Below are 15,346 nucleotides of genomic sequence, written 5' to 3'. Positions count from 1 at the left end.
CGCTGCAATGACTGAACTACGGAAAGCATATTTAAAGTGGCCTCCTTCTGCTACGATAGGGGCAGATCATCCAGGAAGTCATGCACCATCATCGGCAGGAGATTTGGGTGCCGATTCGCGTTGATAGTCCCTGGAATGAACACGGATCCAACAACAGCTCCATGCATGTATCATAGCAGGAGGAGGCCACTGTGAGTTTCTGTAGTTTCAATTTGAGTAATAGAAGCCTATTGTTCCATCCAGGTTTCCATCTGGATGCTATTTTCAGTGGTTCAGAAAGAAAGATGGAACTCTGGGATTCAGGCCTGAGCATTATGTGCTACCCACTAAGCCTGGCATTGGAAACCGTCAAAAAGTTTGTCAACTGACCTCCCTAACAGCGTAGCAGAGCTGCTATAAGGTGGAGGAACAATTAGTTTTCTTACATCAGATTGCTCTACGGCATCTAGTGTAAAACCTACATTTCCCATAATGTAAATCACCAAAGCAGGCTGTAAGCTGATATTGAGTCAGTAAGGAATACTGAGAGATTTCAGCTCTGAAGCCTGCAGTGGGCCTCATGCACACAGACTTGGCTCCAGCCAGCCATGTCTACAGAGTCCTTATTATGCGCACATACAAGTGGAGTTTTGCTGAATCTGCATATGCATATAATTTCATATCATGACATTCTTCATCCGTTGGAGATATAAGGGGAGAATACTGTAGCTCTATAGCGTACAGCTATACTACAACTTCAACATCTAACAGTGTCATATATTCTTAAAGGGGCCAGCAAGTGAATTTTTTCCTTCATTCATTATATAACTAGACCCGCTTTTCCCCATATTTATAAGTTGGCTAGTATAACCTTGATTATTCCGTTCTGTCTGAAACTTCCTGGAGTCCTTCTCTTCAGGCAGTCATGTGATCTGATTGTGACCACCTAGGAATTACTTGTCTCTCTGTTCTCTCCAGGAGTTACTACTTCAGTCACCATAGGAGAGACAGAAGCATCTATCACAGTTAATGATGGTGATTAGAAGTCACACAGTTAGAATGAAGAAGATGACATTTTTTCCTCCTGACTGTATACTTTAATGTCTTTAGATTATTTGGGGGAAGATAGAGGGTAATGATGATCACGCTATCCTCCCAGCAGGCAGAAATTGTACTGGCTCTAACAGATTATGTAATGCTGTGCTGATGCATCATGGGATTACTAGCACAGCATAGACCAAGAGAAAGCAGGGAGACCTCTAACAAGCAAGATCGTACCTGAAAAGTATCAGACAGGAGGCTGCAATGCATGGAAGTAACCGCAGTATACATAGGACACATCTAGAGTGTGATAGGCAATCAAGATGCATGGAGAATTTTTTTTTTTTGCTAGAGTGACCCTTTAAGGGTGTTATGTTGGTCATACACATCAGATTTCCTATGTACAGTTGACTAAGTGCATATTTCTATTTCAGCAGTGAGAGGGTAATAAGCCAGAAATCTCTGGCAGCAGTTGATCTCCTGGGGCAACAAAGGAATAAGCATGTTTAGAGCAGGGGAATTGTCAGAATGATCCATATACTTTAAAAAGGTTTTCCGGCTCTTAAAAACTGATGACCCTTCCAAAGGATAGATTATCAACAGCTGATTGGTGGAGATCTGCCCCCTCAGGGCAGTCAGCTATTTGTTGGGCTGCTGTCACTCCACACAGAACGTGAAATAGGTATCTTTGTGCAGGGTTAGCAAAATTAAAATGCCCCATCTCGGAGGCCTTTGTGCTGCTCCAAATGACACAAAATTTGGACAACAGCCCCTGCAAACAATGCACTTACCATTTCTGAAAATGTAAGTTAAAAAGTCACCAATAGGTGACGCTATGGCTATCCAAGTCACGCTACAAGTGTTCAGTTTGTCCCTCTTGGTTTTTAACAACGCTCTCCATTTGCAAAGCAATTGTATCCACCATCGAGTCGGCTTTAATCGCTACAACATGCTGATGAATGCTGGCCTTTAGATCTGACACTGATGCTGATCTGTCATGCTAGATGTGGTCGGCTGCAGCGCCACCTGTCGTCAACATTTTAACTAAATTTTTTTTCCCATAAATAGCGAGTGCATCATCTGAAGCGGCCGTCTTACAACATTTCTGTTGCAGTGCTATAAACGCAAACCACAACACAGATGTGAACAGAACCTAATCTGAATATGTATACCTGAATTTAGTTTAACCTGTTAAGGACCAAGAACTGTAAATATATAGCGCTTGGTTGTGGAATTTAATCATGCACCATCATAAATATATGGTGCAGGTTTGAAGCTCCTACTCCTGTGACCTAGGAGAAGCAAGTCGGGTGCTTGTCTGCCAGAGACAGCTGAGGACCCGGAGGAGAAGAGAGCGGTGGTACATAACCGCTTTTGCCTTTTCTTTTCTAGTCTACATAGTGCTCAACGAGTGCTATGTAGAGAATAGAGAAAACAGCAGTGCTGTTTCTTCTATTGGACCCGGCGATCACATGATCACTGGTGACCCCCGCCAGGGCAACTCGCCCTGGATGTTAGCAGACTCCAGCCCAGCTCTGCCAGTGACTAATGTCACTATAGTGATATATATTTTTACGCTCAACTGGGACTCCTATTGGGGACCTAAAACTATATAAAAAAGTAACACAGAAAACCCTTTAAAAAATAGTTACAAGAATGAATAAAAAAATTGTAGAATAAAACACAAATGCATAAAAAAAAAAAAGTAGCCCACCTTCTATGACAACCCAAACTCTTGCCATAGCCACCTTGTAACCCAAAACTATACAAATTGTATATCAAAACGTCTGAAACACATTGGGCATCCCATTCCTCTATTTTATTTTTAAAAAATCAACTATAAATTCAAAAAAGTATTTTTTAACTACTTTTTACTAATGAACTTTAATAAAACAGAAAAGGGGGGGGGGGGGGATTCCGTGAAAAAAAAGGTATTTAAACACTACGTTCGTAAAATCACTAAAAAGTATTTGGTCCTTTAGGAGTGACACACTCTGGTCATTAAGATGTTAACCATCAGTTGACTTTGCATTGTTAGTTGTTCTTCTCAAGTTGCATCTAGGCTTTTCTTACCTGGCAATGATTGTTGCTTGTCTAGCCAGATCTCTAAAATACCTTCCATGCAACACAGAGTGGTTTCTTGGTGGCACACACTGTATGCCCCTGCCACTTGCTACCCTCTTGTCTACTTTCAGATTTTCCATGAGAGAGAACCTCATAACAAGAATCAGCCTTCTCAATGATCTTCTTGCCATGAGTTTGCCGTATTAAGTCTGACTTGCCCTTATGTGGCGTTGCCCCCTGTGAAACATCTGAAATATATTACAGCCTGATCTGTCCGGGCAAGTGAGTGAGAATAAAGACAGTAGTTTGTGTTTCCTTGTTGCCAAGCGACTGTCCTCAAATGCACCAGAAATAACTTATCGGAGACAATGATGAAGAACAGAAAGACTGATACATTGCAACTTTGTAGCAATCAATGGTAACAATTTTATAATGTTTTTCCTAAAGCCATGCCAAGAAGGTTGGGATGATCGGCTGTACCCGTCCTGACCGCCGGCCCCAGATGAGGTCAGATAGTTTTTCGCAATTGCAAATTCACTTGCAAGAGGAATCAAGTCTTCCTGATGAGCTCCAGGAATAGACATGAGGCTGAATTGACTTAATACATATCTGTTTCCTGTGGTGTCCCAAGAAAATGTTATCAGTGGAGCTCAGAGGGCAGCTCATTGCCGGGCCCAGAGTGAAGAGTAAATGGTATATGCTGCTTATTGAGGATAATTACAGACACCTGATGACAGGTGAAGAAATAAATCACTCATTACCATATCAAAAAAACCTTCAGGAATGTTTACTGTATGGAGAATCCTTCTAGGATTCCTGACTGTATACGAGAGTATATCACCACCTGGGAGCCGGTGATGTAGTGCTGCACCACCAGGCAGATGTGCTGTGAACTGGAACCCTAGAAAAGCTGGGTGATAACCGGTATAGGCGAAATCAAAAGGTTTATAATCTCTGGAATTTTTCGTAATTAAAGGGGTATCTCCACAGAATATGCTATTAAAGTCTAATGGTTGCAGGTCCCACCTCTGGGAGTTACAGAAACGGCATAGCCTAGTCATGTTCAGTTGTTTCTGTCGACCCTGCTTCCTCATTTAAAGGGTTTTCCAGGACATAACAAAAATTATGCAGGTTCAGGGCTCATTCACATGAGGGAATTTGTGCAGATAACTTACATGCGCAAAAAACATGCAACTATTAAAACCAATGGTTACCTATGGAAACGTTGAGACAAAGGAATTTTAGCCGCGCAAAAAAAAAAAATCGCACCTAAAATGATAGGACATCAGCGGCTGAAATTCAGTAATTGAAATTCCCTGCTGCGCGAAAATATAGGTCCTGAGCCATCTTTGGAGCGGAGAAGCCGCCATAGACTCCTATAGGAGACTATATGAGCCTTCCGGCAAAGGAAGATTAAGGGATTCCACAGTTGCGTGGATGCGGGGGTTCGCCTGCAGGGGAGATGGAGAGATTTCCCTACAGCAGGGAAATCCCTCCATCTCTCCTTCAGGGGAACCCCTTCAGCCGCACTGCTGGGGAATCCCTCCATCTTCCCTGTAGGGGAACCCCCCATCCACACTGAGATGAAGGGAGGCCCTAGCGATGAAGGGAAGCCCTGGGGAACACCCAGCGGAAAATATATAAAACATACCATAAACAGGAGAAGGAAAATTAAAGTCAATCAGATCTGATGTCACTCATCTACAGTGAGCAGTGTGGACCACCTGTTTGATACATTCCAAGCCCCTGAACCTGAACCTAAGGTGAGTCTGTACAGGAAACGTGGGTGAATATACAAAAAGTAAGCCTGTGCTAGAGTCAGCGGGGTAACAGCTGCAAAGCTATGTAGGTGGTCCTGCTGACCTGAAGCCATAACAGGTCATCTTTTATTATATACATGCATGCATCTGGTCTGGATATTTTTCTTTGGTCTGGGTTCTGAATGAATTAGGGGTCTAGTCAGGGATCTGAATTTATTTAGGTTGCGCATGAACAAAAGAAAGCCTGCAATAGGGTCAGTGGGCCGTGGCTGCAATGAGTCGGTCCTGCTGACATGAGGAATATGACAGGTCCTCTTGAACCCTTCCGCTCCTTGGTTCCTCTTTAGTTGTGAGCCCCACCACGCAGAAGGTCCTACTTCTGGCAGCCTAAGGGATGCTGTGCGAGTGAGGAGGAAAAGCATTACCTGCCGTCATCTATTGGACTAATCCAATAAGTAATGGCTGATGAACAGCAACAACAATAAAAGGAGACCGCTGTTTAGGGGAGATGATTGCCTGCATCGCCCCCTCTCCTAAATCCACCCGGCTCTATTTCTCTATGTAGAAGTACAATATGCACTGTATAAACTTATAATGTTCTCCTATAACTTTCAGCTACAGTTTCCTCTCTGGCTGGCGGTATCTCCGGCTATGGTGCCTGTGCGGCTGATAATCAGTTTTATCTTTTTATGTTGTTAATCAAAGGAAAACCCAAGACTTATGCTAAGGTTAGAACAAGAGGTTACACCACTATATGGTCTCAAGAACATGTTGGGAGGTGCATGCTGGGAATTAGACGCTTGCTTGTCCAAATTAGAGCAGCAGACTGTTATAGGATATGTTTCATCTCTTTCCCTTTGTGTGGTTGAGGACTTCTCAGCTTGAAGCCTTACTCCTCTGCAATAACTACATGCATATGCCATTATCTGTATGACATTACATACAGTACATGCTTTCCGCTTACAGTTTTCTCCAGAGTCTATTCATCAGATTGCCTAGCTGTACAACATGTACAAGTCCAGTACATTTCACACACTTCACTGTCGTAACATTCGGCCATATGTGGGACTCCTCCCCAGTTACTAATGATCTTAGCTGTTCCATGAATCGTTTGTACATGAGGCATAGTTTTTCCTATGTAGTAATAACCACAAGGGCACAATAATAAGTTTATTACACTGCAAGCCTAGGGTGGTGACAGACATAATGCAATGTGAAGAAGAGAGGCAGAAATTGAATTTTGAAAACTAGAGATTTCGGTCCTTTGGGGTATAATACGCAGCAGTGCTATGCCGTGTTGGCCAGAAAAACCTATGTGACGTTAAATACTCTGGTTTAAAAAAGATAAAAGTATTACAAAGGTGATATTTTCTAGTTAGTCAAAAAAGTTATTTGCAAGCTTTTGAGGCTGCTTAGCCCTGTCTCTCCATCAGGCAAGAGGATCTGGATAAGTTGGGGACAGAAAAGTGCCAAATAATGCTTAGCACTGCTAAATGTAAGGCTGGTCAGACCACACATGGAATATTGTGGACCGTTTTGGGCTCTGGTACTCAAGAAGGACATATCAGAGCTTGAGCTGGTACAAAGCCGGGCAACTAGAGTAATAAATGGAATGGGCGGACTACAATACTCAGAGAGGTTTATCAAAATACTTTTTGTTTTATATAAGAGTATTTAACATTGCATAGGTTTGTTAAGGTGAAATCTTAATTGTCTTAATTACTTTTTATACAGTTTGACGTTTTCATACTTGTTGAGGTGCCCATAAACCTTCAAAAGCTGCAGACCCAATGCTTTTCAGTCGACCGCTAATTCCCTTGAATCATCCACAGAAATGAACTCTCGGTTCATCCGAGTAGTCATGTCTTTTACATGTGGACAGTGGAGAATGCCACAGCCAAACCTCTCTGATGGCAGCTTATCTCCAAGGAGAACCAAAAGATCAGGCATTGAAATTCAACATGCCCGATCCTTCTTTTGCCATATATCGTCTGTTGGGAAGTCCCCATACACATACAAGAGTCATCCAGTCCTGCCAAAATCAGTGAGCTTGAATAACTGTAATCTGATGTGTACAGGGGTCTTAATCCACAGCCAGACACTTCTATCCACCTTTATCCCCTACTTAAAAGAAAAAAAAAATGGGTGTTAAAAATTTAATATGTCCAATCTTCCTATCCCCCAACATCATCTGTCATGGTTGGGAGACGCCCATACGCATGAGATACTTGACCGGCCCCGCCAAATCACTGGATTCAGTTGACTTTTCCCTTATGTGTATGGAGAGCATTTATACTGTACCATCACTAGAATTGACAAGGTCATTTGACACTGTTGTTTTAATTAGTGATAAGGGCTTATTCGCATCAGTTCCGTTCTGAACCTCCATCGCCGATCTCCGAGAAAAAAGAGGCTGAAGAAGTGCAGCATGCTGCACTACTTCGTCCTGTGAAATCCCAGCCAGTCGGAAAAAACTCAACAGCTCCCATTATAGTCTGTTTGGTCCTGTCATAAGACGGATCTGTTCAGTGAGGGGGTTGCCATTTTCCTGCTCCCTGCGCAGAACGGGAGGACGGAAGCCCCTAGCATTAGTGTGAACTAGCCTTAATTTATGTTATTTTATAGTATTGTACTTTAATTATGGTGGTAATGATGTGGGCATTTACAGAGTAGGTCTGCTTAGTGTTATGTATTTAGGCCTTGACAAAGCATATAGGGATGTGCGAAAGGGCTGTAGACCAGTTCTTTCATGTCTACCCTGTCCTGTCATTTTAAACTCGCTGCAATAAAGAACGAATCGGATTTGATGAGTGCGGCGGATTTCTTCTACGTGTGCCTTGTGTCGGATTTTCAAACTTTACCATAAAGCAACATCTCCTACTGTCCATTTATCTAGCGTAAAGATGATCCTTGGGTGTGCGATACAAGGAGTGCCAGGCTGGAGTGTTCTACATATGTGGAAATGCTGTCTGCTATACAGTATGCTGCTCCTCTTTGCTGCACAGACTTGTTTTAGGTCCCTCCCATAAGAAAGGGGAGTTTCATTGAGACAGTGTGTAAAAAACTGATGAAAGCTTTAAAATGAAAAACACATTCATGATGTTTTTGTTTTCCAGACATCTAGAGCTGCATTCACCTGATGCCAAGCATTCAGTGGTGTTAAGAAGCAAAGATTCAGCAACAGCCCAGACCTGGTTCAATGCCATCCACGGAGTAGTGATGGAGCTGCTCACCAAGGCGATTACAGAAGTTAAAGATCAGTTGGGCAAAAATGGGATCTCTGGGAGCCAAGAAATTCGACACATGGGCTGGTTGGCGGAAAAGGTAAATGTTTGTAGTGTGTGATCTATGGTAGAGTACTGTTCTCATTATTAATGACCAACCTTCACCAAGTACTAGATGTATGTCAGATTGTACATGTATGTTAGGACCTTGAAAGTAGGGAAGGTACCAGATTTTGGGGTCGTTTAACCACTAGGTGCTCTACTGAGAATTGGCATATCTTGGGTGCAAGATGCTCACATTTTCTATCATGGGGCTTTGACTTTGTTAGCACCTCAGGACCTCTAGGTACATACACAATTGGGTTTTATCCCTAAAAAAGACCCTTGAAGACAATTGTAGTTGAACAAGAAAGGGGATCCAGAACGATCTTCCTTCTTGATTTTGCCCAATGTAAAACGGCATAGCAGGCGGTATCAGTACAGCACATATAGAGGATAAGTAAGCAGAGATGAAGACAAACCAACTCTGTGTTTCAGACTTGTAAGCCCTTAATAGTGGCTACTCTATACATAGACATCATTGAGGGCTTACAAGTCTGAAATGTGTAGGATGTTGATTTTTCTTCATCTCTGCCTACTTATCTTTTGTCTATGCCGTATCTACACCATTTGCAATGCTGTTTAATATTGGATGCAATAAAAAAACGAAGGTTTTAACCTAAGAACTTGCTGGATTCCCTTTTCTCGGAGGTTAATAGATGATTGAATCTAGAATTAGCTATTATGCATCATGGTCCTAGATCAGGATCTGAATTGAGGCTGTAAAGAGAGTATTTTTATGAAATCGCCCTAAATATCTATGTATGTTCTTTGTAAAAAAAATAATAATGATAATAATAATCACGCCCCTAGAAGAAGTTGTCGTTTTGCTCCAAAACTCTGTATGCAGTTACATCTCAGACAGATATGTAAATTATTAGAGTTGTGGTGATTAGATGATCAGTCTTGTCATCTTAGGACCTAAAAGTGGTTCCCCCCTTGGCCTATAAAGGGCTCTCAGAGGCTCCTTGTGTGTAGTGACCTCTCCTTCCGCTTGTGCAAAGCTTGTTTACCACTAGACGCCTCTGCAACGCAATCAAAGAGATTTCACCCCGTTACCAGAGTCTGAGAGCGGCACACTATTGGGATGGGAGAAGCTGGATGGTCGATTCTGGCCAGACTGTTAGGAGGTGTTGGGACAAGTGGATGTGTGAGGGCGCACAAGGTGACCGGGCTCAGGACTCCCTCAACAGACCACCGGTAGGAAGGATCATATGATCATCCGACAAGTACGAGCAGCTCCAACTGTTTCGTTGTCCACCATCTAGAGACAGGTGGGACCATCATTAGAGGCCCCTGCGTCTGTCAACCATTTCCAGGCGCTTGGCTGAAGGACATTTGGTCTCACGGCGCCCATTACATGTACGGCCTTTGTCGCCTCCGTTTGCAGTGGTATCGTGAACGACAAAACTGGACGCTATGGAGTGAAACGAATCCAGGTTTAATTTGTCTTGGCATGTAGCTGTGGAGACCTTGTCCTTTCATGTTTCCATAGTTGGGACTTCTATACACACATGTAACGCTAATCACTTGTAAGACTTGGAACAATAGCGCCGATGCTGTTTTGCGCCTGTGCTTATTATTAATTTAATATATGATTGAAGACATTGATGCTGCTTTCACAGGTTCGGTTTTCGCTGTGTAATCCGCGGGCTAAGTGTGAATAGACCCTTAGGTATGAAATGGTGCTTGAAGTATTAGTGGAGCAGTGATTTATGGATTTATTTAGTTGAAGGGGATTATTGTTTTTCATTGTGGCATTATCACACTTCTACGGGAAAAACAAGATGCATTATTGTTCATTTTTTCTCCTCCGCAATAACAACTTCATTTAATCATGTGTTTGGTTTTCCCTGACAAGTGGGAGGTTATGTGTTCATGCTTTCTTTATATTGTTGGGGTCATCTTTGGTTGCGAAAAATGTCTTCACCTTTAATTAGGTTTTAGTACATACCATGTTGTTAACCAATCATGCAATGTGTTTCATCAGGCGTCATGTGATTGTGTGGTCGCTGCTATGCCCATGTGTTCTGTTTCCTGTGCACTTACGCAGTGTTCCACGCATATCCTAGCATATTGTGCGCTCATTTTTGCATCCCCATTGACTTCCATGGGAAGTTTTGGTGTGCAAAAACGCAGGAAAATAGAGCATGCTGTATTTTTTTCGTGCAACCAAAATACGCAAGAATAATACGCATGTGTGATTGAACCCGTTACAATTATTGGGCTCTATTCTCTGCTTATTGCGCTTGCCAATACGCGTGCAAATATGCTCGTGTGACGGGGGCTTAAGTGTGTTATGCAGAAGCTCTATAAATGTATCTAGTGGCATTTGGGGATGGTTACGACTAATGACTCTATGTCCGGAACACGGCAAAGGTCACCATGTGGCGGTGTTTATGGCTTGCTGTTTTGTAACCATTTTTTTCCAATAAAGCTTTAGAATTTTTTAGTGATTACGAACTAGAAAACAAATGGGGATGCGGTGGTTATGGATTGGAAAACACCTGTGAGTTCAGGCCGTTTGTTCTAGAAGGGATCCTAGCAACTGGTGAACAGGCTAGTTCATTGAGACAGGTGGGACCGTGATTTTCTTGTATTTAAGTAATTGACACAACTAATAGGGGTTTGCTTTTTGTTCGGTTCAACTTTATTGTATTCTTTGGATAGCTTTGTATGGAGTACAGTGCACAGTACAACAGACTGCCTCTCCATGCGACACAGACTTGTTTTGCGGGGATTTTCAGAGACCTTAAAAACCATTCTCTGGTCTTATAATTGAGTAAAATAAAGAAAAAATACATACTCGCCTACTTTAGAGGCTTCCTGTCCATCGCTGGATCCCTGGTGCCCACCACTCAAAACCTGTAAGATGCAGCCGGCAGTAATGTGCTGTTCATTGTTTATGTGACTGCTCAGCCAATCACAGGCTTCAGTGGTTATTCTATGGTTGCTGAAGACTAAGATTAGTTGAGCGGTTACATGCACAATGTACGGTACGTGACTCTCCACCGCTTGCTCCGGGTTCTGAGTAGCAGGCACCAGGGCTCGAGCAATGAACAAAGAGCCGCTAAAGGGGGTGAGTAGCCATTTATTCCTTACTTTACACCATTTTAAGCCTGGATTTTTTTCCCTTAGTCCCAGAAAACCCTTTTCAGCTTTCTGCATCGGAAGATGACACAATGCTTCAGCCTCAGAACAAGAACATTTACAGAATTCATACCTCCATCATTGCCCAAAAAATGCCTTCGAACCGGTATAGCAAAATCTTGTTACAAATTTCTATGGGTTGCTTTATGGGGCAGTCCCTCAATAAACAGGACTGTTGGTGGCTATCTATACTGAGAGGTATTATGGGAAACATTGTGCCGTAAGCAAGACCAGATCTAAGTTTGGTTAAGTCCCGTGTCAAAAATATTTCCAAATATTTTCAAAAAGATATTATGAGTTTTTGAACTGTGCGAACAACATTTTATTTTCCACTTGCAGCATTTGCCTTTCAAGCCATTACATATAATCTAGACATGTTCATTTTTCTACCACATACTGAGATGTGACTATTATGTGTCGATTCTATAAAAGCTCACTGATCAAAAGTAGCAAGTCTATTTGCATCCTTAAGTCAAAGTCATCAGCAACAGCAAGAATAGCGCAGAACATGTGAAGCGCACCAAAAGCTTGTGCAATTAGGAACGTGAAATGAAAAATTGTCTTTGAGGTCCTGTTTTCACAGTTAAGATCAGAGGCGTAACTTGAAGCTCCTGGGCCCCAATGCAAAACCTGTAACAGGGCCCCCAACTATAATGGTACAGGGCTCCCTACATGGAGAGGGGAAGCCTTATGGGCCCCCTAAGGCTCCTGGGCCCTGGTGCAACCGCATCCTCTGCATCCCCTATAGTTACGCCCCTGGTTAACTTTTAAAAGACGTAAAACGGTTCTCTACTTTAGAAATCCCTACTTGTGAGAAGGATCCTTTTGATCGTAAACAGATGACAAAGTTTCCTCCTGCTGCGACCCTCAACAATCAGCTGTAGGGAAACCTGCCAGTAAGTAAATAAGTAGGTTTATTTATCATTTCTAGGCTTAGGGTTTTATTACATTTATTACAGGGGCTTTCTGGGACTAACAATAACTGATCGGTGGGAGTCTGCCACTTGTGATCCCAGTCTCAGTAGACCTGAGAAGAGGTTGTGGCCTCTTCAATCAGCCAATTAACAGGGGTTTCAAGTAGTGGACCCCCACTGATCAGATATTGATTGCCTGTCTGAAGGCCATCAATAGCTTAGTCTCGGAAATTCCCTTTTAAATTGGATAGATCTATCTGGTAATGAGGTTAGACTTGGGTACATTGAGTCAACTAGAAGAAATTATTCTCCAGCATGGCCCTTTGAAATGGTTTCATAATCTCTGTTGGTATAATTACAAATTCAGGTCATATCATCCATAGGGGCTGTTGGGTAATTGGTAAAGTAACTAAAAAAGAGGTAGACCCAAGAAATAAGTGATCTGCTAACTGTCAACTACTGTGTGTATGAAGTGTGTAGTTCCCAAACCAACCACTCATAATGCATATTTCACTTTTCCAATGCAGTTTTTGAATTCTCGTGAGTCAGTAGGAGCAACTTTCTTCTTCATGTCAGATACATGAGGTCTCACATGTCAGTTGCATCACATCACACCCTATGAAGTGTGTCAGCACAACTTACTAAATATATAATTATGTTTAATGGTAAACAAAAGTAATAATTACAGGTGAGATCTTGATTAATCATTCGTTGTTTATATAAACCCATCTCATTAGTGAATTATCTGGAATACAGTGATGGTGGCCAATAAGTGTATTTTTGATTTACACCTTGACAAGATGCTTCAGGCTTTGTGGGTGTTTTGGTCGGTTTGTTTAGTAAGTACTTTTTGGCCCCATTTTGATGCTCCTGTTGTGTAAACAGATAATCGGGAGGGTCCGCTCTTTCCATAACGTTGTGGTTACATTAATTTGGATTAAAACGTTTATCTGCTCTGGACTATTTTTAACGTATTAGAAGGGTCCCCATGTAAACATTAGATCACTGGGTGCTTCCAGGTGGAACCTCCAGCAATCGGCTATATCTGTGAGGAAACCTGGCAGAAAGTGTTTTGTATCCCAGCAGTGCCACCACAGGGGGAATGGGGTATTACATAGTGTCCATTCATATCAGTTGTGTGCGTACAATCCAGCACAGGACAGGTCCTCCAGAGCAAGAGACATTCTTTATAACCACCTTCACTCTGAACAAGAGATGAGATCCTGAGAATTCATCAACAGCTTGTATAAAGATAGTTTTTCTAAATCGGACAACCCCTTTAAAAGAATGTATTTTTGGGGCGTGGCCTGGCAGGAGAGGAGAGCAGTCGCATACACCAGCACTCCTCCGCACCCGGCGACTTCAGCGGCTGTTTTGGGGCGACACACCATCGAGAGACACCTGAGGACCCGGCGATTCACTCCACCTCGCCGAGAGGAACAGTTTGAGCCCACCCACGGCCGGTTCCGTGGTAGAAAAAAATTTCGGCCTGCAGGCAGGCCTGAAGCCGCGGGCTAGAGTAGGAGAGGTACTGAAACCGGAAGTGGAGAGGGCCCGCGACCGGAAGTGGAGAAGAACGGCCGGGAAGTGCCCCTGCTCACCAGGTACCACCAGCAAGAGACCTGTGGCAACTGGAAAAGAAGCCCAGCTCCCCCCCCCTGTACAAGGTGGAAGAGGAGAAGACCCGGCAGAGACAGCAGGAGATCACAGGTCGTCTCTCAGAATTGGGGTCAGATTGGAGGACAACAGGCAGACGATCACAAGCTCCCTGGTAAGGACATCACAGCAAGCCCAGACCACACCACCAAATGGTATGTTTGATTTCCCACAATGTGAGAGGATTTAACTCACCGAACAAACGGAGAAAAGCCTTTATAACATACACCAAACACAAACCGGACATAATCTGCATCCAGGAGACACATTTCTCCCATAGTTCAGCCCCCAGACACATTAACCACAACTACACAAGAAGCTTCTCATCCACAGCAAGCAAAAAACATAGGGGGGTCATGACACTATTGCATAACTCATTCCCCCTCCATGACATCCATTCAGAAAGTGACCAAGAAGGGAGATACTGCCTTACGTGGGGTACACTCCAAGACCAGCCACTGCTAATAGTTAACATGTACGCACCACCGGAAAACCCCTGGCCTATCATGCAAAAAGTAGCAAATCAATTAAATAGATTCCCGCAACACAAGGTCCTATGGGCAGGGGACTTCAACTTCCCCTTCCACAAAATGTTAGATAGATCAAGTAATACCCCAGACAGATTTTCAGTAAAACAGAGAAAAGATTGGGAAACTAAACTAGAACACCACAGACTAGCTGATTGTTGGAGAGAGGTACATGGAAAAGATAGAGGATATACCTTTTTCTCAGCACCAAACCAGACCTACTCTAGACTCGACTACGTGCTAATCTCGACACAGCTAGTACCCCAGCTCGCGACCGCCAGGCATTACCCGAATGCGTGGTCGGACCACGATCTGGTACTCTGTGAGATACAATTAGAAAACACCAAAGGAAATGTGTTCAGATGGAGGCTAAATGAGGCGATCCTGAAGGACCCAGCAACCTCAAACAAAATTGCGACCCAAATAGCAGAATTCTTTGAGTATAATAAGGGGCCAGAAAACAAACCGCAGTGGGCATGGCTCGCCCACAAGGCATATATCCGGGGTAGATTGATTCAAACATCATCCCAGAAAAAAAAGGAAAGATCTAAAGCTTTCCAAGCACTAGAAAGGAGATTATTTCTCCTGGAAAACTTGAACCAGCGGAATCCGACGCGGGCGACCACGAAAGAAATCAAGGACATTAAACTCCAACTAAACATCTTAATGTCGGAAAAAGTAGAACGGGCGCTACAGTGGACCAAATACAAATATTATAAATTTGCAAACAAACCAGATAAAATGCTAGCCAAGAAGCTGCAGGAAACGCAGAGACTAAACTCAGTATTCAAATTATACACTCCACATAATACAACGACCACCAATCCAACAAAAATCTACAACACATTCGCCGACTTTTATACGGCCCTTTACCGAGAACATGGGGGGGGAGGAGAATCCTTGAGAAAAGAATTCCTAGAGTCAGTACAACT

At 43.0% G+C, this 15,346-nt stretch overlaps 1 protein-coding gene across 2 annotated transcripts in view; it reads left to right on the top strand.

Moving 5' to 3' along the window:
* The window catches only part of SNTB1 (syntrophin beta 1), a 161,515-nt gene that overhangs the window by 98,847 nt on the left and 47,322 nt on the right, over positions 1-15,346 (top strand). For both annotated transcript variants that reach the window (XM_066578464.1, XM_066578463.1), the window contains exon 3: positions 7,961-8,168. In XM_066578464.1, the coding sequence (XP_066434561.1) occupies positions 7,961-8,168 (208 nt within the window). The remainder of the gene's footprint in view (positions 1-7,960; positions 8,169-15,346) is intronic.

Source organism: Eleutherodactylus coqui, chromosome 9, assembly GCF_035609145.1.
Source record: "Eleutherodactylus coqui strain aEleCoq1 chromosome 9, aEleCoq1.hap1, whole genome shotgun sequence".
NCBI lineage: Eukaryota > Metazoa > Chordata > Amphibia > Anura > Eleutherodactylidae > Eleutherodactylus > Eleutherodactylus coqui.
Note: the sequence above shows the minus strand (reverse complement) of the source record. Positions and strands in the feature narration are given on the sequence as shown.